The 24,048-nt window shown below is 36.5% G+C and overlaps 1 protein-coding gene across 2 annotated transcripts in view; it reads right to left on the bottom strand.

Annotated features, from left to right (window-relative positions):
• The window catches only part of PDE10A (phosphodiesterase 10A), a 164,904-nt gene that overhangs the window by 103,786 nt on the left and 37,070 nt on the right, over positions 1-24,048 (bottom strand). Inside the window, exons 3-4 of one of the 2 annotated variants that reach the window (XM_053974343.1) lie at positions 12,137-12,145; positions 465-489 (exon numbers count right to left, since the gene is read on the bottom strand). The exons of the other annotated variant lie outside the window; for it this stretch is intronic. Of the exons in view, the coding sequence (XP_053830318.1) occupies positions 465-489; positions 12,137-12,145 (34 nt within the window). The remainder of the gene's footprint in view (positions 1-464; positions 490-12,136; positions 12,146-24,048) is intronic. 2 annotated transcript variants of the gene reach the window in all.

The following is a 24,048-nucleotide window of genomic DNA, read 5'->3' as shown; positions in this document are numbered from 1 at the left end:
AAATATCCAATAGAAGAACACACAAGGACTTCAAAAATTTTAAATTAGATGAAATAAAGAGATTTAACAAATAGGTAGCTATCAATATAGCTATTAAAGTCCTTCAGATTTACTCTGGGAAAGCCTCCAAGACTGCAACTTCTGTGGGCTGGAGAATATAAATGTTAATGCTATTCAATTTAACTGACAGTGACATGAAAGATCTGGAGAAAATCCAGGGCACCCAAGATAACTAAAAAATTACTCCATGTTGTACTGCAAGAAAAATGGCAGCAGGAGGTCTGTCAAGGATATGGTATCAATGACAAAAAGCAGTCATAAATACCAGTACATTACTCTTTCTCCTTTACTACCACTGTCACATTACTTTACAGATTAATGGCTTAGTAATTTTGTGAATAGCACTTCTGAGGACTTAATAGTGCTGGCGCTGTTCATGTTACTACACAAGCTAAAAAATGTACCTGATAGTGAAATTCATCCAAGTCCCTGGCACATCTTTCCAGCAAACAAGCAATCCTACAATGTTTCTGTTTAAGTGACTGTGACACATATACTCTAACTTTCTTGCAAGAAATCCAAGCATTTCAAAGTCAATAGACACCAAATATTTTCATAAGTTGAGCACACTCAATTTTTGGGGAAATTTTACTATGTATGAATTTTAAATTGGGGGAGAGGTGGGGGGTGAGACAAAGAGGGAAGCAAAAGGTAATTAAAAATTCATCAACACAAATTCTTTAGGCACAGTCGTCTTCTCATGTGATACAAAGGCTCAAAAAATACTGGATATATTATCAGCAGGATAAAGTCACAGGGCTACATAGCTGGCTACATTTTCACCATGGATAAATGGACAGAGAAATCTTGAAGAAGCACAAAGAAAACACAGAAGAAAACTTTAATGGCATGAGGATGAACATGGATCAGAGAGTACAGAGACTATTCAAGACGTAAAGGAACGACTAACCAAACTAGTACAAAATTAACTAGAAAAAACAAACAAACAAATAAAACAAAACAAAACCAACCAAAGAAACAAAAAATAAACCAATCCAAAACACAAATTGACATATTTTACCAAAATCAAGTTACCCTGTCTACCTGTATGAACCTTCATGTTGTAGCAAAGAGTGACGAGTATGAGGATAGGATTAGGCAGTCCAGGCTGAGGGAAGGCAGATCTCTTCACACAGCAAAATTGATAATCTCCTCTGGTCTACAGTGATTGGGGATTACAGCCTAAAATGTGGAAGAATGAATGCATGCCATTCGAGAGGCCAGGTGGCTACACTACTTTGCTAGTGCATAATGTCTAGAAAATATCAGCTAGCACGCCTTTCAGATTCAATAAACAAGTACTTTTTTAAAATATCCAAATCTAATCAATTAGTTTATTGGAAGAAGTTGAAAAGTAGAATTTCCCAAGAAACATAAGTATTCTAATATTCTGAAATTTGGTTTTATTTGTAACAAATATTAAAAAGATAACTTTATAGGAGTATGAAAATTGGGAACATTTTTGTTTGGTTTTCATTTAACTACTTTGAACTTTTTTTTTCTTTAGAATTCTGAAAAATGTAAACTGATTTTCTCATAATCTTTCTATTAGAATTAACATGTTTGTACTTTCATTTCAACAAAGCTGCATTTTCCAGAACGTACAAGTGCGTGATGAGAGCCCATATCTCCATGCCACTCAAAATTCCTCTATTATGCAATATGCAGACATGTGCTTCTTTCTTTAACTTTCCTTACTAGGAGCACGGGAATGAGCTAAACCTTGCTAATTGATTTATTTGAAAAACCACTGAGCAAAATACTTTACAAGTAACATGAGCTTCCTTAGAGTAAGGCAAAGAAAAAATACAGTGAAATCAAGCAGTGCTTTTCAACCCAAGAAGGCTACCTAATCAATCTGAAATACCACCAAAGAGAGACAGACAAAGTGGAGTCAAAACAGCTATTCAAAACCTTTTTTTTTTTTTTGCATAACCATCCCTCATTGAGCATTTATGTGTTTAATTAGGATCTTTTAAAGCTATAGTCAATACATTTGTAAAAAACATAATTTAAAAATAAAATATTAGAAAACTGGATTCATATTTGCAGCTTTTCTTCAGAAAAAAAACAGTATAACATCAAAAAAACCCTCCAAACCTGCCTATAAGAAGAACTTTTTTGGAAGACTAAATCCCAAATATCACATGCAACATATAAGAAATCTATGGGTTTACTGGTGTAAAAAATAATTTTCTTGTATAAAGAATTTAAAGAAGAATATAATTTTCCATACAGTTCAATACTTGCTAAGTAACATTAATTCTTAGTTGATTTAATTTTGCTGTTAAGCATAGAAGTGGAAAAGCACAGGATATCTTTTGAAACAGTTAAAGAAATTAGTACATTTTATTTGTTGGAGCTCTCCAGTTAACATTAAATCCATTTTGACATTAAAGGCCTCTGACAATGAGTATCAACCTCATATCAACTATGAAGCATGTAGAGGATACTTTCTAGACTTACAATTGCTACAAAAGGTGAATGAAATATCTGGAGCTTGGTGGAGTTTTGGGGGGTAGGGGGAATTTGACTTTTTGGGGTTTTTTTAGAAGATAATAAGGGCTCAAAATGCTGTCCTAAAAATCTATTGTATTAATCAGCATTTTCTTTGTCCCAGAGGAACTATGTTCTAAATGTTCATAAAATATATATATATAATATATATATATAGCACACACCTTTTACAGAGTGACAAAATCCAAAAAAATCATCTGGAATTTAAGTATCTCCATAAGAAAAGTTTTAGTTAAGCAAAAGCTATAAACCTAAGCTATCAGAGTGATATTCTGCTTCCTCCTGACATGATGTGTGATGTATTTGACTTTAAAAAATAATTTAAAACAATAATGGCCAATAGTTCATTATTTCAAGTTGTCATACATACAACATAGCAACTCAATGAGCTTCTGCTGCATGATTACCTTCATTAAAAAAAAAAAAAAAACCAAACACAACAGATAAAGAAAATACCACACCTTGGTGACAGATCAACTGCTAAGAGACTTCTTTAGATTTATCTGGGAATGTATATAGATGGGATGAGCATATCTCCTGCTATTCAAACTGAGAAAAACATTTTCTCCTCTAGTATTCAGGAAAAACATATATGGGCTTCATTTTCCTTCATGCTCAGAGCATTCATCTACAACATATTCTGAACTTTCTTAATTTCCTCTAAATCAAAGAAACACAGCACGAAAAACCTCAAGGTACACTGTCATTGCTTCTGTGACCAGAGGGGTGCAAAGGGGTGCCTAAACACCCAAGAGAGTCTGTAACTCTGGATGTGATCAGTATATTGCTAACACAGGCCAAAAGGAACCACCAAACACGATATTTTATACAACTGCCCAGCAGCAGGAACACCTGCAAAGAAGGGAAAATGTGTGTTACTTTACCCTCCATGGCCAAAGTTCTTTGAACCAACAACTTTTTAATCCCTGCAGAGTGCCTTAGCCAGCAGGCAGCAAGGAGCTCTGGATGGAGGCAGGCGAAGGAGGGAGGGAAGCTTCTGCAGCAGGTCACAGGTGTTACAGATACTGAGAAGTGATGAAGCCAGAAGCAGAATGATCAACAGTATTCCAGCACAGAGACCACAGCACTCAGCTGGCAGCAGGGGTAGACCCTGATCCAAGTTTGTTCTCAAAAAACTACTTCTGGTTCCAGCACAGTGAAATTTTACTATACAGTGAGTGATAACATTAAGGGGGTGGTTTGCTTTGGTTTAAGTACATCTCCTAGAACAACTCACATCCATTCACATGCACATTTTTTTAATTGGGCTTTGTTTTTAACATGTAGAAGCAAATGCTACTAAACTGTTGTATCAGTTAAGGACTTATGCCTTCCACTTCCCTAAGAGAAATATAATGGCCATGCTGGAAAGATGTTCCGCAGTTACACTGGTAAAGATTGCAAAGCCAGAGATAAAATATTACTACTTTGTTATCAGGATCCAGGGATCCCCTTCACCACCCACAAAAAGAGAAATCCACTGTAGAAGGGCACTACTTCAAAAAGTTTCTGTACAAAGATCTAGTGTGCAATCATTCCATATACATGCTAGAACAACTATTCCCTTGATGGAGCTTTAATTAAATTGATAGAAATCTACCATAACTTCTCCCTACTACTAAGGATACATAATTACACTTGCCAAACTAATATAGCATTTAAGAATTTTATAGATTTATGTGTTTATTCTATAAAAATGCATAAAGGTTATTACATCTGCATTATTAAGCAAAAATATTAGCTGAAATATTACAGCTACGGTTATAATGTAGTACATAAGCACAGCACATACTTGTACGGTCAGTTGAAGATGAACAAAGGAATGGAAATATTGTAGTCAGTGTGATGGTTAAATAATGGCAAGTGAATGAACAATTGGAAGAGTTCCCAACTCAGAGAACTGTTTGAGATGAGATAGTAGGCACATACACAACTTGCCTTGGGGAGCATCAGGAAGCAGATGAACAGCTGAATTCATTGTACTAAAACGTGGCTCTGACTGTTTTGCTCAGAGGAGAAACCTCACCCAAATAGCAGCACTTCTGTTGTGTCACAAAAAGTGAAATTCTTCTTTCCACCCAACTAGAACAGTGAAGGAACTGCACCAAAAGATACACACTACTCTTATGCCCAATATAACACTGATTTTATCTTGTTTTCATATGTCTTGGTTTCTTTAAAGTAGCATCATGAAATTAGAAAAAATGCACTGATTAATTAAAAGAAAAAATTAAAGATGCACCACATGCACTCACAAGAAAACAAGCCAATGTCATGGTGCCTTGATGCTGGAAGTTGTCTTCTAGTTCAGAACAATGATACTGAAATTAATAGCAGTGTAATGGCTGGATTATTAGAAATAGAATCTTCAAAACACCCTCAGCTTTTATTTGCAAAAAACAGATTGCCTCTGAAGATAGGAAAAAACAGTGATGCAGAGGTTGGTATGCTCTTTAATGTCACTAGTTCTTAAACAACATGGATCTTGCCATAAAAAATAACTAGTTCTTAAAATTTTGTCCTCCCAAATTTCTTATAATTGAACTCTATTAAGCTGTAAATAACACTGGGTAAACTTGTATTTTAGAGCCCACAGTTATTTGAAAAGAGCCCTTGTTATTTGAAAACAAAGCAAAGACCTGTCTTTAACATAAATAAATACAGTTTTTGTTATGTTTACATAGCAAATTGCTTTCTATTGAAATATCACCCCAGGTACTAAAAACATTAATTAATTAAACCCACAGACACTCAAGAATATCAATTTTATGATCATTTAAAAGAAAAAGAGAAGTTATATGATTTTTTGTACTTTTTTTCCTCTAAGTTTGGAGGAGTCTAAATTACTACCTCATTATATGTTATAAATTCAAAGAGCTTTAATATCTCATAGTATTCCTGACACTTAAAGATTAACTCAGGTCAGTATTTTAGTCTTAATGTTATAGCTATAAACACATACAAAATAAATATTTCAAAATAAAAAATAATTGATGTCTCTTACTGAAAACCTTGTATGTTATTTACAACTCCTACGAAAAGATCTAACAGTGTTAATACTTGTGTGCACAATGACTTTGCAGTACCTACCCTGCATAAACATTTTCAAATGCGATTTTTGTCAGGTCCTTTTAATCATCTGAAGTACTGTCTGTCTTCCACAGAAGACTATTTGTATAACTATTTGTATAGTTAAAATGTTGGCTGCTTGTAAGCACCTATCTCCATCCATTTAAAGATGCTGCTGCTGACAACAGAGAGAGGAACAGTTTCTGTTGGTCATTTTCTTCTCCTTACCATATTACTATACACAGAGCAATCTATCCTGAGGGCTCAATACTGATCAAATTATCAGTATGGACAAAAAAATCTCAATAATACAGTTACATGAAAATAAGTATCTCTCACTAAAGGAATATAGGTTTAAATGGTTTGTGAAGGGCCTTACATTTTAAGACCTTCATCTAATTAATCTTATTTTCAGAAGTGCAAAGCTTTGCCATTAACTTCTGTTGAATTCAGTGGAAGTTAATTGTAATGTTGCCATATCCTGAATCTACAGCCACCTTTTTCAGTTATACTTATCAAAAAAACAGAGCAATTGAAATACTGAGACCCCAATGATTTTTCAGATCAACTATAAACTCTGAGAACAGCAACAAGTTTTCATACTTTCCAGTTCACCCTAAAAAGCAGACATAAGGCTAGCCAAATCAATGCAATTTGAAATACTGCAATGATTCTGTGGATATTTCTAAAACTGTATTGTATTAAATAGACACGGAAAAAATCCTAATTATTTCTAAATTCAGGAATTTATTCAGAAATCCTATTAAATTGTATACCTGCAGAAGGTATACATTCTTAGTGAAAGAGCCTCTTTGATGAGATAAAGGAATATTATTCAAATAACTTATACTAGAGGGAAATGTCACTGCTTCTACAAAAAAGGAGTTCTTCTCACAGATGTCATAATCACTAGAAAGTATCCCAATGCTTTTCACAAACATAGGTAGCACAGCAATAACAGGAATTTAATTTGGAACTTGAAAACATTCAAAAGGACAACAAGTCAAATGTGCAGAGAGTATATCCTCACAAAAAGCTGGCAGGTGGATTACTAAGCTTTTAAAATGAGATATAGTGCTGCTGTAGAAGCCATAGCAGCATTCATTTCTATGACAGTTACCCAATATGCTTCAGTTCTTTTGTAAATCCTACCACTTAGTGGAAAGAAAGAATTTGCATATTTGGATAATTCAAACCAAGTTAAAATAAAATGTTGTAATAACATTGTGGCTTTCAAGTGATACAAGGAAAATTGTCAGTTTAAATGAATATAAATCAAGGGTGTCTGAAACTTTTGTTTGATGTGCAGGCAGTGCAAAACAACAGCTAGAGGCTCTAGGCAACAACTGTCCCATCAATGCTTTCTTCTAATCCACATGCTGCATTCCTTCAGTCCATGAAGTTTTAGCCTGCCTGCTTTTAATTGTAAGAGCCCATCTTTTGAACTGAAACCTCCTATTACTCCTTTTTCTTTTAAGGTATTTTCTCCAATACTTAGGAAGAAAGAACATATTTTGCCAGGCACTGGAAAAAAAAAACAAAAACAGCCAGGATAGAACTGCACATTCAGCACATCTTCATGAGTAGAAAATCTTCCTTATCTCCTGATCTCCTTTTATGACAAGATAGACCACATAGGTGGTCAGGGGAAGCCAGCTCATGTAATCTTTTTGGATTTCAGTAAAGGTTTTGATATTGTCTCTCAATATCCTCCTGGACAAAATTTCAAGCCCACAGCTGGACAAACATGTCATGGGATGTGTGTGAAACTGGCTCACAGGCCAGGCACAAAGGGTTACAGTGAAAGGGGTGACATCAGGCTGGGAACCTGTCACTAGGGGGGTTCCACTGGGCTCCATTCTCAGCCCTGTGCTCTTCAGTATCTTTATAAATGACTTGGACACAGAACTGGAAGGGATACAGAGCAAGTTCACAGAGGATACAGAACTGGGAGGAGCTGTTGAGTCACTTGAGGGCAGGGAGACCCTGCAGAGAGACCTCAACAAATCAGAGAGTTGGGCAATCACCAACTGTATGAAGTTCAAAAAGGGAAAGTGACAGATTCTGTATCTGGGATGGGACAACGCTGATGTATGGACAGGCTGGGGAATGAGATGCTGGAGAGCAGTGCCACAGAAAGGGACCTGGGGTCCTGGTTGATGGCGAGTTGAACAAGAGTCAGCAGTGTCCTGGCAGCCAGGAGGGCCAACCCTGTCCTGGGGGGCATCAGGCACAGCATCACCAGCCAGGCAAGGGAAGGGATTGTCCTGCTCTGCTCTGAGCTGGGGCAGCCTCACCTCGAGTGCTGGGGGCAGTGTCGGGTGACACGATGTAAAAAAAGACATTGAACTGTTAGAGAGTGTCCGAAGGAGGGCAACAAGGATGATCAAGGGCCTCAAGAAGAATCCATATGAGGAGGGGGTGATGTCACTTGGTCTGTTCAGCCTGGAGGAGACTGAGGGGAGACCTCATTATAGCTACAACTTCCTCATGAGGGGAAGAGGAGGGGCAGGCACTGATCTCTGCTCTGTGGTGACCAGTGACAGGACCTGAGGTAATGGCCTGAAGTTGTGTCAGCAGAAGTTTAGTTTGGATAATGAGCAAAGATTCTTCAACCACAGGGAGGTTGGGCACTGGTTCAGGCTCCCCACTGAAGTGGTCACAGCACCAAGCCTGAGAGATCAAGTAACATTTGGACAATACTCTGGGAAACAGTGTAACTTCTGGGGATGGTCCTGTGAAGGGCCAGGAATAGGACTTGATAATCCTTGTGAGTCCCTTCCAACTCATCGTATTCTGGGACTTTGTGATTCATCTGCTGCAACTTAGCCTAAGCTCTCCATGAAACACTGACCATCTGAAAACATCAACCCTTTTGCTAAATTGTTGAATATTATCTTGAACAGTTGCATTATAAGCAGTGGTGGCCTATCTGCCATTTTCACCAAGATCATATCCAAAACATACCTGTTCTCTCTAAAGCTTGTCTTTTACATTTACAGCCATCATTTTGTATTAGAATAGAAACAATAATGCACCACAAATGCACATTACAGTATCCCTTATGTCAGGCTTCCTCAGTACACCTTTACTCACACCTAAATTATTTCCTGTCCAGACTTCTGTAATTCCCCATATGCTGCATTAAATGCACAGATTTTTCACAAAGCTTGAACACTGTGGCTATATTTTGCTGCCAAACTATTTAAGCTTTTATCACCTCTCTTCTCCCTCCACCCCCACCCCTCCTCTGTCACCTCCAGCACAGACTTCCTACAGCCACTGTCAGGGTAACAGTTTGGAAACTACATGTTGGTTTCCAGGCTTGCCATAATCAAATTCTCTCATATTCAGAAACTCAAATATTCACCAAATCTCTTTGTCCAAAACTTTGCTTCTTCTGTCCTGGTTCCTTGCTGTCTTCATCTTGCATTTTTCTACAGCTGGGGACAGAGATACTGACCTTTCAGTTGCCTTTAGACTATGTACACATCAGGAATATTTTGTCCCTTCTCTAAACAATAGGTCTCTATCTGAGGTAACATTTAAGCAAATACTGCGCAAATTCTTGCCCTCTCCTAGATTATAGGTGCCTTCTAATGGATTTTGGAAGACACTTTATAAAGAGCAGAAAGTAAAAGCAAACAAAACTGCTTAATTATATGACTTTAACAGCTAGTGTTCTCATACCAAATTATGTTTTGGAAGGAATAAAAGAGCTGCGAAAGACAGCTTTAAACTATTGTTCTTTGTGAAAGAAAAAGAAGGAGATTTCTAAAATCTCATAAATCTTGCATTTTCCTAATTGTTGCCAAGATTCAGGGGAAAGACTAAAGGGCTTAAATGCAAGTCACTCACTAATTGTCTGTTATCTTTTTTTTTTTTTTAATTAGCATAAACAAAGTGTAATTTTCACTGTTACAAGCTTCTGGATTTAAATCCTTATATTTATACATTCAAATTTACATGATAGAGGTTATTAAAAAAAAAAGACCCAATTACACAATAAAAAGCACAGAAACCCAGAATATGAGAGAATCTTTAAGTTTCTTTCTTTCTTTTCTTTGATCTTGAAACAAGATCAAGTCTTTTTAAGTGCACCCCTTCTTAGATATTATTTGAAAGCTGTTCTTAAAAGTCTGTGGTAGAAAGCTTCCCAGCTTATATTGGGTAACTGTCAAAGTATTTCTTATTCCTTAATATCTCCCTGAGGTTTTCTCTTGGGATACCATGATGTCCTACAGAAAACAACTGTCTTGCTTCATGTACTAAGTTCTCTCAAACTGATGCCTATGTTCTACATTGCTCTGTTCAATCCATCTTCTCTATTTTAGATGGATCAAAATTTACTGTGTTTCCTTAGTCGCCTACAAGTCTGTTGCTTTCCTCTGAATTCTAATTCATTCTTACCACAGAGATTTGTCTTTCAACATATGTGTTATTTTGGCTACAGCCTCACCAGTGCTGAAGAGATGGAAATTGCTTTTCCGCATTTCAACTGTAGTATTTCTGTTATTAAGACTTGTGCCATATTTTGACTTACTCATTTTGCTACCCACTACTATCCCCATATCTGATTCTGCATTATTTATATCTACCTATTTCTGATTTGACATTTACATGGACAGTCATGTTTGACACCATCTTCCATGAAAGATGTGAGATAAATGCAGCCCAAGAGGAGGTTTGTATGTGCCGTTAAGTTCAAGAGAAAATTATTCTTTGAGTAACATGGTTCACTTTGTAAACTCAGCATTATTTCAGTGAGATCTCCCTGTTTTATCTGTGCTAATGCACAGAACAGCATTAAAGTTGAGATAGAGTTCTATAGCTCACTACAGCAGCTCCCTAACCAAGAAGCAGAAAAGCCTGAAGTAGTACAAGAGAAGGAAGGAGGAGATAAAAAAAGCATGAGAAATATTCAGTTTATCATTAGAAACCACTACTACATACAAGACACAGTAATGATGGATTCCTATTATTGGTATCCCTTCTGAATCATCAAAGATGAGAACTTGGGAGAGGCTCTCAGAGACACAGAGGAAGCACAGAAGGGCACAGAGGGAAAATGCACATCTTGTTCCCAAGCAATGTTACCACACTGCAAACTCATTGCCTCACAGAAAGCAGCTCTTCTCTGCCCAGGACAGCAATACAGCACAGCCAGGCATGGGTGCAAGCATGCCTGCTGGGTCTGGGAGAAAGAAGCAGCAGCAGGCAGCCCAAATACCATACTGGCTGGGAGGGAGAGGACAGCCCCAGAGAACTAAAGCCTTGAACAAAGAATTCAAGAAAAAATTCATCAAATACTGCTGCTTAGGCTGTAACTAACTTCCAGAAATTTTCATACTCACAACTTTAAATATAACTGTGTTAAGTCTTCAGTCATAGCTTACCATCTTACAGTCATTAGATCAGCCTTAAGCTCACATTTCAACTTCATTTACAACTTCCCTGTGGCTCAAATAGCTAGGCTTTTTTTAAGGAACATCTTGGGGGCTGTTTTACACAAGCTAGAACTCATTTTACATCTCACCATTTCTGATTATTTTATTAAGTGGTACGTTTTTTTCAGTTACTCTGCATTACATAACTTTCATCCTCCTCCTCTCATGTCATGTTGTATGTCCTGCATACAGATTTTAAAACATCTAGAATGGCACAAATATATAGCTAGACTACTCTTCACAAAAAAAAAACCTGTCTTAAAATAAAAAAAAAACTGAGTTATTGTAAAGGGGATTTGATCACTAAGATTCAGGATCTCTTTTAATTTTACTCAGAAGAAAATTATTTCATTAATTTTAACTAATATAAGTAATTCAAAAACCGTTGTAGCAAAAGCAAAGAAGCATACATAGCCTGGTGCTTTCCTTAAAGACAGTGAGATCATGCTGCTGAGAATAATGAAATCCATTTCAGCCTCCAAATTGCTAAAGGACAAAAATTATACAATTACATTAAAACACAATTATCTTTTCATGCCATTATTAAAATGATGCTAACTGATAAAATTATAATTTAAGCTATTTTGTATTTTATAAACATTAACATTTCATGAATATAAACTATTTAGAGTCACATTACATAGGAAATTAATACTATGTATGATAGCTTCCACTGAGGATTTGTGAAATGTTTTTGACTTCAAAATAATAATTGCAATTCTTTCTAAAATTATCTCAGGAAAATTATTCTTGAATCCCTAGGGTGAAACATCATCCTGCTGAAGTCAGCTGATGAAATTTGGTCTTTATTATTACAGTATCTATCTGCAGTTTCTCTTGCAAAGTGTAAGCAAAGATTTTTCAGAGAAAAGCTTTTTATAAATGTAATGATTTTGAAACCATACAGGTATGTGTACAATATCTGGATCTCTTTTTATTGTATTTTTGTTGTTAATGGTTACTGAACATAATATATTCTATTTAAAAGCATTCGAGAGTGAATATGGTCTCTAGAAGCCAGCAGTAGAGAATGATGGGAATACCTCTCCTTTCTTTTCCATGAAGATTCACAAAGCACATTTTGTAGATTTTATCTTGAGAATTAAGTATGCAATAACCAGACTAAGAAATGGAAGAGAGCCAAGGGAAACCCTTGCATACAATCAGAAAACAAAACACTATCATATGGTAGAAAAGTATGGTGCATTAATGAAATTCACCGCATCATTTGTTTCTAGTAATAATTCCCTGAAATGTCAGTTGTACTTCATTTAAACCACACTCCATTCATTCTGACTTCGTATGCAGTCAAAAAGTACATAATGGATAATTTCAGGATGATTTAGGTAGCTCTTAAAACAACTACATGCTTGAGAAGCAATACAGTCTTTTACAATCATAGAATGGTTTGGGTTAGAAGGGAGATTAAAGACCATTGAGTTCCAACTCCTCTGCCATGGGAATACCTTCCACCAGAGCAGTTTGCTCAAAGTCCCATCCAGCCTGGCCCTGTACACTTGATGCTGTGCATCCAATCCAACTCAGAGCCACTCCAGCACAAATCCTGCAAGCTCTTCCTGACTGGAAATCCAGCTGAATTTTGCAAGCAATGGCTATATAGCCAGCAGAGTGTCAGTCCCAAGAAAAATTACGCTTTCAGATACTCAAAACAGTACTTTGAGCAGCACTGAGCATTAGCATAATCCTATGTGACTGTGAAAAGCTGCTTTTCAGTGGACCTTCATGTTTGGCATTTTAAACACTTACAGACACACACACACAAACTAACTTTTGCTCCTATGATAAATAGATAAAATTCTGCAAATGGATGACAAGTAAGATATATGGCTTTATGCACAAAGTAGCCCAAAGTAAGTCTAAATATTTTAATAATACTTGTAAGAAGGCAAATACAACACATACACTGATGTTCACTTTATCGTCACTAAAAACGATGCATTAAACTTAGCATCATCCTTGTGCTTCATAACACACAGATATATCTCCTTTGGTTCAGGTAACATTAAAAGTAGACCTCCAAAAGAGTTATGAGGTATTTCCTAAAACCAAGTAGCTTTCCAAAAAAAGCTTTGGATAAGGATTGGAATTATTAGCCCAGGATAACCATGTTAGTGCCATCCTGCCACCGCTTCATGACAGCTGCAACACTTCAAAGGCTAGCAGCCTCAGGGGGGCTCCAACAACAGTAGCTGCTGCAGTGGCTACTCAGGTCCTTCAGACCTGTGATTAATTGGGTTATCTTGGCATGTCTGTTTTGGATTTAGCTTTACCGCAGTGTGAAATAAAACCATGACTGTATATTCCTATAAATACATCTGCAAGAACACTGAAGTGTAGAAAAATTGGACACACATCTAGAAATTCCAAATAGCAACACAAATTTTGAAACATCTATATAGATGAACAAACAACAGGCTTGAATAAATATACATAACTAAGCATATGACTATGAAACACAATTTCCTATCTTAAAAATATTACACATAAGCTTTGAAGTCATGTAAGCTCATGACCTCATATTATTTCTAAAGGTTTTAACATCCTGCAGTATTCGGCACGAAGTTATTTTGTTAAGAAAATTAACAGGAGAAAATTAAATTCTTCTAAAGCAGGGGCATATTTTTCAAAATCTGAAGTACTAAACCTACAGTTTAACACAGAAAATCAAGCAATAAGAACTATAGAGATGAACAAAACCAATAGAAGTTCAAGGACTTCAAAGACTACTGTTTTATGCTTATTATGGAAGCATACTGACAACCAACCCCTTTATTTTTAATCATTAATGTAGTCTTACATTTGTAATTTTCTGCTGTTGCTCTGCTTCATGATCTGATACTAGATTCTTGAAAAGTAAGCTTTGTATAGCTTTAAGCAGTACTGTAGAATGGGCTTGGTTATCACACTCTATAAAACTGCACGCTGTATTGTGCGTCTGACGCTGCAAGTACAGTCAAATATGCATCGTGCATGATGAATTAAACACACTTTTTTGAGCGGACATCTATTCTTGCCAAACAATTCAGGAATAAAACTGAATAGTTTAAACAGACAGAACTCTGGCCTGAATTCAAGAAAAGCAGCAAGATGTTAAAAAAATATCTCAGCAGAGCTGCCTTTTCCAGACAAAGGGCTTTTTTTTTCCTCTCTTGGCACAGAGGTTTGGGATTGGAGCCAAGGTGCTACTTATCAGCTGTTTGACATCAGGGGAGGACTGCGTGCGTCAGTGGGCCCAGTAGGGACCCTCGGCTTATGGCACACACCATGTGGTTCTTATCTTATCAGTTTGCAGGGTCTGGCACTTCAACCTCTGCAGCATGAAAAGAAAAGAGAAAAAAAAAAAGGGGAAGGAAGGAAGGAAGGTGTGTATAACTGGGAGGGAGGATGTCAAACAAGACTGGTGAGCCAGGCTGGACTGCAGGACAGAGCCTTGATTATACTCTGGCCTACTGCGCTGTGTATGGTTGCAGAAAATCCCAACAGAAATTTCTCCTGCTTTCCCCACACACTCGCAGAAGAAAGGAACTTCTTCTGATCCAGGTTCAGAAAAGGCAGAATAATGTGTGTGTTGGAGGGACAATGCTCCCTTTCACATACAGCTGATAGAAGGGCTGCCAGAGAAATGAGGAATACGATATACTCCTGAAAAAGCTAATCAAGGTAAGCATGTCCTCCAGAAAACCTATGAACAGGTGCAGTTTCTTATTGCAAACAAGATTTAAAGAGCCCAGATTATTTCCCCAAATGCACAGCTTCAGCAGGACTTAACTGCTTTTGCTATTTATTATAGCAAATTATTCTCAGGACCAAATGAGCCTTATGGCACAGCACAACTCCAAGCTTAAAACTTGATTGCACAAATGATCCTTTGTATTTAGTATTTAGAAAAACATTCACTACAGAAGATAATCCTCAAGTAAAGCATCTGCTTTCCAAGGTTGATTCCAACTGAAAAATTAATATAATTACTCAGAAAAATATTATTTGTCTTACCCTATGCTTCCTACACAATGTGTATGAATCAGACAGCAAAAGAAAAAGTCACCTCCTTCAGATTAATTTCCTTAACCTATTCTACCTCTAAAGATGCATCACAAGATATAAATTACAGGAGAACACAAAAAGCTGTTAAAGTATCTGTGGAAATTAGTAGGTTTGCACCCTTGAGCAATCTTTATAATTATTTCCAGGTATTTTCATACAAAAACATTTTGTCTTATACTGCAGTGACCAGACTAACATCAGTAGAGGAGAAAAAAAAAAAAGGCTCAGTGCTTGCACAGAAACCTTGCTTGCTAAGGATTCAGCAGAGCTCTGGGAAGACCTAGTGGCTGAGAACCAGGACTGGGCAGGCTGTCTGCTCACTCTAATGAAAGTTCTATCTCATTACTTCAAAACACTGTTTTCATAAACTGCATCATCAAAAATTGCAACATTTTGCTGCATCCAGCCATAATTCAAGTTTCATTTCTCATGTTGTGTCAACTTAGTGAACCTTAGTACTGTGTAGTCAGTGGGACAATCACTATCTGAAGGGACAGTTCTGGTACTAATACCCTTTCTTCTCCAAATACAATCTACTTTTTAGGAAAATACCAATAATGTATTCCTATATAAAACACAACAAAAATTTATGACCAAGGGTCCTATCATTTAAAAAATTGTCTATAGAGTTAAACACATAACCACTGCTTTGCTATGAAAATCTACAAAATTGCCACAATATAATTTTTTGTTCATATTTTTATTTTCTTATCTGTTACTTTATTTTGGTCAGACAGAGTGTTGCTTTATCAGACTTAGGAGACAGAGAAAGAGAAAAATAAATGAGAAGTCTGAAGAGAAGCATCATCTGCAGACACTGTTCTGCATCCTAACTTTTATGGATGAATTTCTCAGTTGGAAGCCACCATTGCACTCATCTCAAAGGCCTGTGCATAGTGACTGGGATACTGAATTGGTGTCTTGAAGAGTATACTGGTCCCCCTTGAGTCAAATGATAAATATAGAAGCTATTGGTAGTTATCAAAGATCACTCCATGTGGGATCACATGAGGCCCATGGCTTATAGAAGTTACGTTTCTCAGAGTGTGTGATTTTTGACTCTTTCTACTTTAATTTGAAAACACAACTGACAAATGAATTGTAAGTGTAGCTTCAGATCTATGACACAAAAACATAAACACTGGATGTGATGCTTCATTAGCCAAGAAAAACAGACACACACAGATGAAAAAATAATGTGCATCATCTCTGAAGACACTATCATTCCCATTACATTTGCTTGAGTGCAAAAAAAGGTCTACTTTGTATCTTCATTTTGCCTCTTTTGTATCTTCATTTGCCTCTTCATTTTCCCTCTCTACTTCCGCCTTTTTTTTTTTGTTGTTTTTTTTTTGTTTGTTTCTTTTTTCGTTTTTTTGGAACAGACAAGTGTTAAAATCTCAGTGCAAATATACAATACCTAGTAATTTTATACAAGTCAATTTAGGTGCTTACATCTCAGTTACATGACAATGCTTTGTCAGCTGTTTCTTTAAACAATTAAGTAAATTTTTTTGCATAATTAAATTAGGTCACAGGCCCTACACAGAGAGTATATACACTGTGTACTATTCCAGTATGTCTTTCTTCAAATAACAAACGTGATTTGTTTGTCTTATAACAAAAGTACAAAGCTACACCAAATTAATTCAATTACCATTTTCATGTTCCCTTAAGACTCTCCCCCACCGATCACGTCCTGTGGAACCAACACAGGCCTTTAAGAATGAACCACCTGGTGCTCCTTGCACAATCTTGTTCAATTTTTTATACATGCTATTTCTACTAAAATATTTAGTACAATGAAGCCAATAGGAGCTTTTCACATGCCTAAAGATAATCACATTTGTGATTAGCAAAAGGAAGGACATTTGTTGGTACCCTGTGCACGTTGAACATCCTGTTTATAAGTGTCGCTTTGATCTCAACTGTGTCCACTAAAAATGCTCAAATTAAAAAATCTACCTTGCCATACTTCTATTCATTCCTTTACTTTCCCTGACCATTTTCTCCAGTTTTCAATCTCCTGCGCAAACAACTGGTGAAATTTGAAATTAACACTTCCAAATTCCACGTGAAATGGATAAAGCGATCCCCAAACTCTCCTGTCTTGATAGAGAAACCCCACCAGACATTAAGGCAACGCTGCTTCTTTCGACATTCTGATGCGATTCTGTTCAACAACTTTATGTAGGAAAACATTTGGAAACCAAAATTGCACATACTATGTAAGTCAGAAGTAAAAGAATTAAGAGAGCTAAAATTGCAAAACCAAAGGATTAACATCACAGCTAATGAAGTGCCACAAGAGAGTTAACAATCCCATATAGCACAAATTGTTATCTTATCCAGAGATAAGACATGTCCACAGCTAGAAAAATGATTCAGCACAGACTGAAGGAGGAAATTGTTTCCTTAACCATATGAAATTTCTCTAAATACTCCTTGGCATGAAGTCCCTCAAAAGATCATAGCACAAAAGGTATGCACTTGGGCAAATAAAATCTCAAAAATCCATAGAATATGTTTAAAATTTATAAAGATAATGAAATATAAGCACATGTTCTCTTTAAAACTGATGTAGATTTGGGGTCTTCTAGGTCTTCATTTTTACCTGAAGAGATTTTGGTTAGCTTTGGCAAATCAAACAGCTTTAGGAGTGAACAAAAAAGAACGACAAAATTATTTGTGTATAGAAGGACATTTGAGTCTATTATGACCAAGTTGTACTTTAAAAAAATTTATGTTGATTTTAAATACCAGTTATGTAAGAACATCTAAGATATAGAATTACTGAGTGTTTTACTCTTCTTTCATTCCATCATGGGCACTACTACAGAAGTAGCAGAAAAGAGTCTACTGTGCTAGTATGTTAACAACTCTGACAGCATGAATGCCCACGGGAAAAAAAAGAACACAACCAAATCTCAAATCTTTAAATAAAAGAAAGTCTTTTATGTAGACTCAGTAGTATCTATATAATTATGTGTTTTGATCTTCATCAAACTAGTAAGACTGTCCCACAGGACATTAGTATAGGGAATTAAGCATGCTATAATGTACATCTTGATTATGTGATCATCTGTTCATCACTATTCAGACAAAATGGTCATTTCTTCACTGAATTCAGTATAATTACCTGAACAGGTTACCTTCAAGAAAACATCATAGACACATTCATAATTTTGACTAGTATTTTTAGTTCTAATTGAAATGAAATTGCAGATTATTTTAACACCCGTTCTTATTTTCTCAAGAGAAATACAGCTTATAAAGTTAAAAATCCAAACTAAATATCTTGCTTCAAGACAAATGACTCAAAGAGCACTCATACCAAAATCATTAGCTGTTTAGCCTTCTGGTAACTTTTTTTTCACCTAAATGAAATCTCTTCTAAAACAAACAATGTTGGCATTACTTCACCACTGTCAAGTAACAGAAGCAATTCCAGATATAGACGCTATATTATCTGATTTTATAATGCATGTCAAAATTAAATTTTTCTGGAAATTTAGACCTTGTGCATACTAAAATGCTGTGGGGGGAGGGTGCAAGGAGCAGAATCAAGTAGACTCTGGCTAGCAACCAGAGTGCTCAACCAGAGCATTCCCAGCCTGCTTCCTTTGCCTGGGCAGTGTTCACAACCTCAGCTCAGCACAGCTGATGAGATCTGGCCTTGTTTGTTGGCACTTTGTCTCACATGCTGCCAGCCAACATTCCCCTTCAGGGAAAACTGCCAGGACAACCAAAGCTGATGCAGCACACTGAAAAAGATGCTTATATCCTCCCTGAGAACTGTAGCCATTTGCAGTCAAAGGCCACAAAGTTCTGTTTCAACTTGTTACTTTTTCATCTCATTTCTTTCCTAGATATATAAAATACAATGACAGAGAAAACAATGAACTCTCAAAGAGAAGTCTCTAGACATAAACATTCCCTATGCAGAGAGAGAATAACAAACTATTTAGCATTAGTAAAGCAACTCTATTATTGGTCCTCTACTAATTTTATCAATTATTTTAATTATGCAGGAACATTTGTTCTACCTGATTCCTTGGAGTTCTCCATGTTTTTTTTTTGTTTGTTTGCTTGGGGTTTTTTTGCCAGTTTTATTTATAAGCCTTTGTCCTGAAGCCCCAGTACAACTACAGCACATCACCCAATACCTTACTGGATGCACACAGGTGATAACACCATCATAATTAAAAAGACTGGGCTGCTCACTTCAGAGGCAAAGTGCAATGTTAAAATTCACTCATTTAACTTTTCTGAAAAACACGCAGGGATTATACTGCTCATAGTGCTCTCTGGACTGAGAGTTTAAGATTTACCCAGAACACTAGAACACTCACCTCTGCGTCTCACTGACACAGGTACATGAACATTCCCGGACCTAGTACACCAGAAAAGGCTTTGATTTGTTCATAAACCTGTCAGCAAATTTTCCAGTAGACTCCAATTTTTGAGTGGAGCAACATACGAGATTATGCTTACAGAATAAAATTTTTGCTCAGAAAATATTTTCTGTGCTGAAGCCTAGAAGTCAAAACCTGCAAACATGTCCAATTTTAAGTACTACTGACTTCAGTAGGCATATTCGCATACTTTAGAAATTTTAAGTTACTCCCACACACAAATGTCTACAGCAGCACTGAAATAGTGAAAGGGATCAATATTGTTGTGCAAAGATGAGTCTTCATCTACAAGCTTTAAAATAAGAAATCTTGCAAGCTTTTAAAAGTATTTTTAAATAGGAAATTTAAGAACTGTGCCTAGTGAAGCTAGCCACAAAAGTGCAACACTGTAGTTCTGCAGTAATACCAGGGATTTTTTGTTTCAAAAGCAGCCTGGCCTTTAGAGTAAACACTCGGATTCCCTCTGTTTTTGTTTCTTATTCAGGCCCTTCCTCGTGAATCAGGCAGGGACAGGTAATCCAAAAGGATGACTGCAAGGATTTTTCTCTGAACAGTATGGGTCCCCTTGCACTGCAGCACTGCCACTCTGCTTCTCCAGACAGACAGTAAGTAGGGCTTTGCCTGCTTTGAGAGGTGTCAATCTTCCAGCCACAATAAAACTAAATAACCCTAGCCTTTCAGACATGACATTCTGGTGGTTTGCCTTTGGTTTGTGGGTTGTTTGTTTAAGTTGAATGACAATTAGGTAGAAGAAATCAACAGATTTGTCATGCATGTTCCAAGTAGTAACCCCAGGCTCAAATGTCTGTGGTTTATCCAAAAGGATTTCAAGGCAAGCCACAAGCATCTGTAGCTGGGAACATTTGAAGAGTGGCTAGATGATCCTTTCAAATGTGTTGCCAGCCCTGAGAAAGTAGCATGTAACTACTCAGATTGCAGGTCTGGTGAGGACAAACGTGCATGGAGTCAATATGGGAGAGAGATGCCAGTAATTGCTTTGGCCTCTCCCTCTAAGGGTCCACAGTCATGCAGGTGGCAAGACCCAAGGAGCCCCCAAAAGTTTCTATAAACATTTAATGGTGCTTCAAGCTGGTCTTCACATGCCAACTCATTCATCCATCAAGACACAGCCCTTTACAGATAGATCTTTTTCTGCCTATTATAAGGGGCAAACAGAGCTTGGGTACTCAGGAAAAAGTGGGAAAACTGACAACAGAAGAAGCTGGTAAAAGGGGGTAAAGCAAACATACAACTTAGTAGCTCCATGTGGGTTTAGCCATGGGTTGGCATGGATTTCAATGTCTGGAACACTGAGGAACTAAGAGAGATAGCTGTATTTCTACTGTGTGCAGGCATTTTTACACATATAATGGTGAATCAAATCAAACACACCAAAGATAACTGTTTGTAAATACAGCTCAAATATCATACAGCGTATTTTCTGCCAAATTCTAAAAATTCACTCCTTTGAAAGGGCTCATCATCCTCATGAAATGATTTAAGGAGCCACAGAAAAACCATCTCTGAATCCTGCCTTCAGAGTTCTATCAATACAACAGAGAACAGACAATAGAAGAATTTTAAGAGGCAAGCAGATTTAACTGATGTAGTACGAGCAAAGGCCAGATCCTTAGAATGCACAAACAGCTTTTACCTTCAGCCAAGCTGTAAACTCTGTCCTTCCCAGGCCTAAAAAGTTAATGTAACACAGGTACTGCAAACTCTGTGCTTTATTCAAAATAGCTCAGTTTGAGCTTATCAATAATAACTGAGGATCAGTAATAACTTTCAATTCCGAGTCAAGGCTGACTCTAGCCCCCAGCAAGGAATGGAAAGCTGCTTGTTACACATATCTAAGTTTATTAAGTACTAACATATGTGCTTAGCTACACTTAGAGTCTTTTTAGACTCCTTTTAATCAACCTTCTCCTACACAAATGTTCCCACTTGCATACAAAAAAATATCACCTGCAGCATATATTAAGAAACAAAGATTATATCTAAATAAAATTGTGGGTGTTTTTATGCATTTTAATAATTAAGAGAAATGTGCATAAAGTTATACTTTTACCTAGTCTGTATTTGCCACCAGTCATGCTTCAGTTTGCATTCTTAAGGTCTTCTATTAATCAATTCTATGGCCCATTACTGATAATGCTTGCAAAAACGAATAAGGTATAGAAATTAAAATCACTATCAGCATAAAAGAGTAAAAAAAATAGTTTCTATATATTACTATTTTGTGGATGTGCATTTGTGGATGTTTTGTCATTAACAGGATAATTAAACAAATTTAGCTTTGGTAAATACAAAGTTGGAGTCCACTTTGACAGCAGTGCTGTTCCAGTGTCTGAAATAAATCACAGTGTAGCAACACAACCACAGAAGCCACATTCTTGAGGCCACAATTTCTTTTACTCATATTTTTGTGTAATAGATAATTACAGCCTCAAACTCACATGTTCCCCACTTAGTCATATCATATTTTTACCTTTACCCCAATGTTCAGTCCCCAAAGCCCAAAATCATACATTTTAAATACCAAAAAATTTTCTGCTCTGATCCACAGATTTAAATCATGATGTTTTAATCCACAGTACCATACAGAAACACAACTGGCCCACACTTCTTGGAAAATATTGCCAATAGAATACAAGAAACTGAGAAGGAATGCTTTTTAAATAATTATTCAAAATGTAAAACAAGAGCTCAAGTGAAGTTTCCTCATTTAAGGAAAAAGAAAAACTACATTACAAAGAAATTAATTAAAATGAACATAGTAATTTCTGATGTCACATGCTGTCAATATTCACAGTTGGGTCACTCTGCTGCAACTGGCAGCATTGGAAAAATTTAAATCAGCAAAAGGAATGCAATTGTCCATCTTCTAGGTAGCAGTGATGTGAGCAGCTGTTAGAGGAAAGCAATAACCCTTTCAGGCTTTGCTCAAGTAAGGAAAAAGCCTTTCAATTAGCATTTAAAATTAAAAGCTGCAACATTATTTAATTAAAATAATGTAGCTATTTGGCTCCACTCCAGCTATAGTTTGTAAAAAATCCTCTCCTTGAAGTAGTCAGAGGCCTTGCACAGAGAGGGCAGAAGCACTTAAAACACAGTGAATGAAAAACAAACTCTACAGTCAGCAGGAGGATCCAGTATTTTCAAGTCTTTTGGGAGACATGAAATTATTTTCAACTCATTAACTTGAAATTAGATTCCCAACTGACAATTTAGAAGATTACTTGGGTCAGAAAAAGCCTTTTTCTGTTAATTGCAAGTTGCACTGTTCAAGACAAGTTTATCAAAACATTTGCAAACTCCAAAGACCAGATTTACAGATAAATAGCTCAATTTGTTTCAGAAATGGTAAAATCAAGTACACTTGCCTTTGGAAGAAGGGGAGGAGGGAGCAGACACCCAAAAAAACAAACCATCACAACAACTGCCAATACTGTCAAACTTAACAGTACCTCAAATATTCAAATGAATGATTAGCAAGAGTTTTAATTTCCAGACAGAGCTCCACTAGAGAGAATCTCATCTGCATTTAGTCAAATTGGTTTAAAAAAAACCCCAGAATATTTACATGTACACAACTTTTTTTCTGTAAGACCTCAAATAACTAATCAAAAAGGTAATGCAATTGTAGACCGTGCTAGCATAATGTTATCCTTCTTTAATGACTGATCATGAGATGTGATACAGGAAAACACAAGGTTATTGAAACATGTAAGCAGCAGACCCTCTCTAGCTACTCACTTGATACACCTAATAATTCTTCAAAGGGAATCCTGCACATTAAGCACTTTTCAAAGTTTGTGTAATGGTCAGACCTGAAACACTTCAGCAGCATATCCTTACTAAGTTCAAGCTTCAACATTTGACATAAAGTTTTGCTTAAATTAAAAAAAAAAAAATATTAAAAGGTCACTGTCTTCCTTCCCTGTGTTCCCTCTCCCTCAGAAAACTGCATTAATTCAAATACCAAAATAGCCATTCTCAGGCATTAGAAAAGCCTGGGAATTGCTTACCTAAAGAGCACTAAGCCTTTACGGGGTAATGAACATTTAAACCAGAAACTCTGAGTGGAAACCATGATGAAGCCTCAATTACATTTTTGTTAATAAAAATAGATTTGTTCTGGAGAAAAAAAAAATTCCATTTCCCCTTCTGACATCATTTTTCCATGAGCTCTTGAGGAAGTTCTAAAGGCCAAACCACTCAGTAGGAACCAGCAATTCCACATGTCCCATTCTGGTACCCATCAGAGACTTCTTCAGGCCCACTGTCAGGAGGGACAGTTTGTTTTCCATTTAGGTTCATTTTGTGCTATGAAAGCAATTAAAAAAAATTAAAAATAGAATTCTGAGGAGAGACATCCTAGCACAGAGAAATGTGACATTTGTGGCTACATTTCACAATGTGGATTTAAATGCCTCCATTTTCCACCTGTAAAATGGCCTTTGTGTTAAAAG

The sequence above is a fragment of the Vidua macroura genome, chromosome 3, assembly GCF_024509145.1.
Source record: "Vidua macroura isolate BioBank_ID:100142 chromosome 3, ASM2450914v1, whole genome shotgun sequence".
Classification (NCBI taxonomy): domain Eukaryota; kingdom Metazoa; phylum Chordata; class Aves; order Passeriformes; family Viduidae; genus Vidua; species Vidua macroura.
Note: the sequence above shows the minus strand (reverse complement) of the source record. Positions and strands in the feature narration are given on the sequence as shown.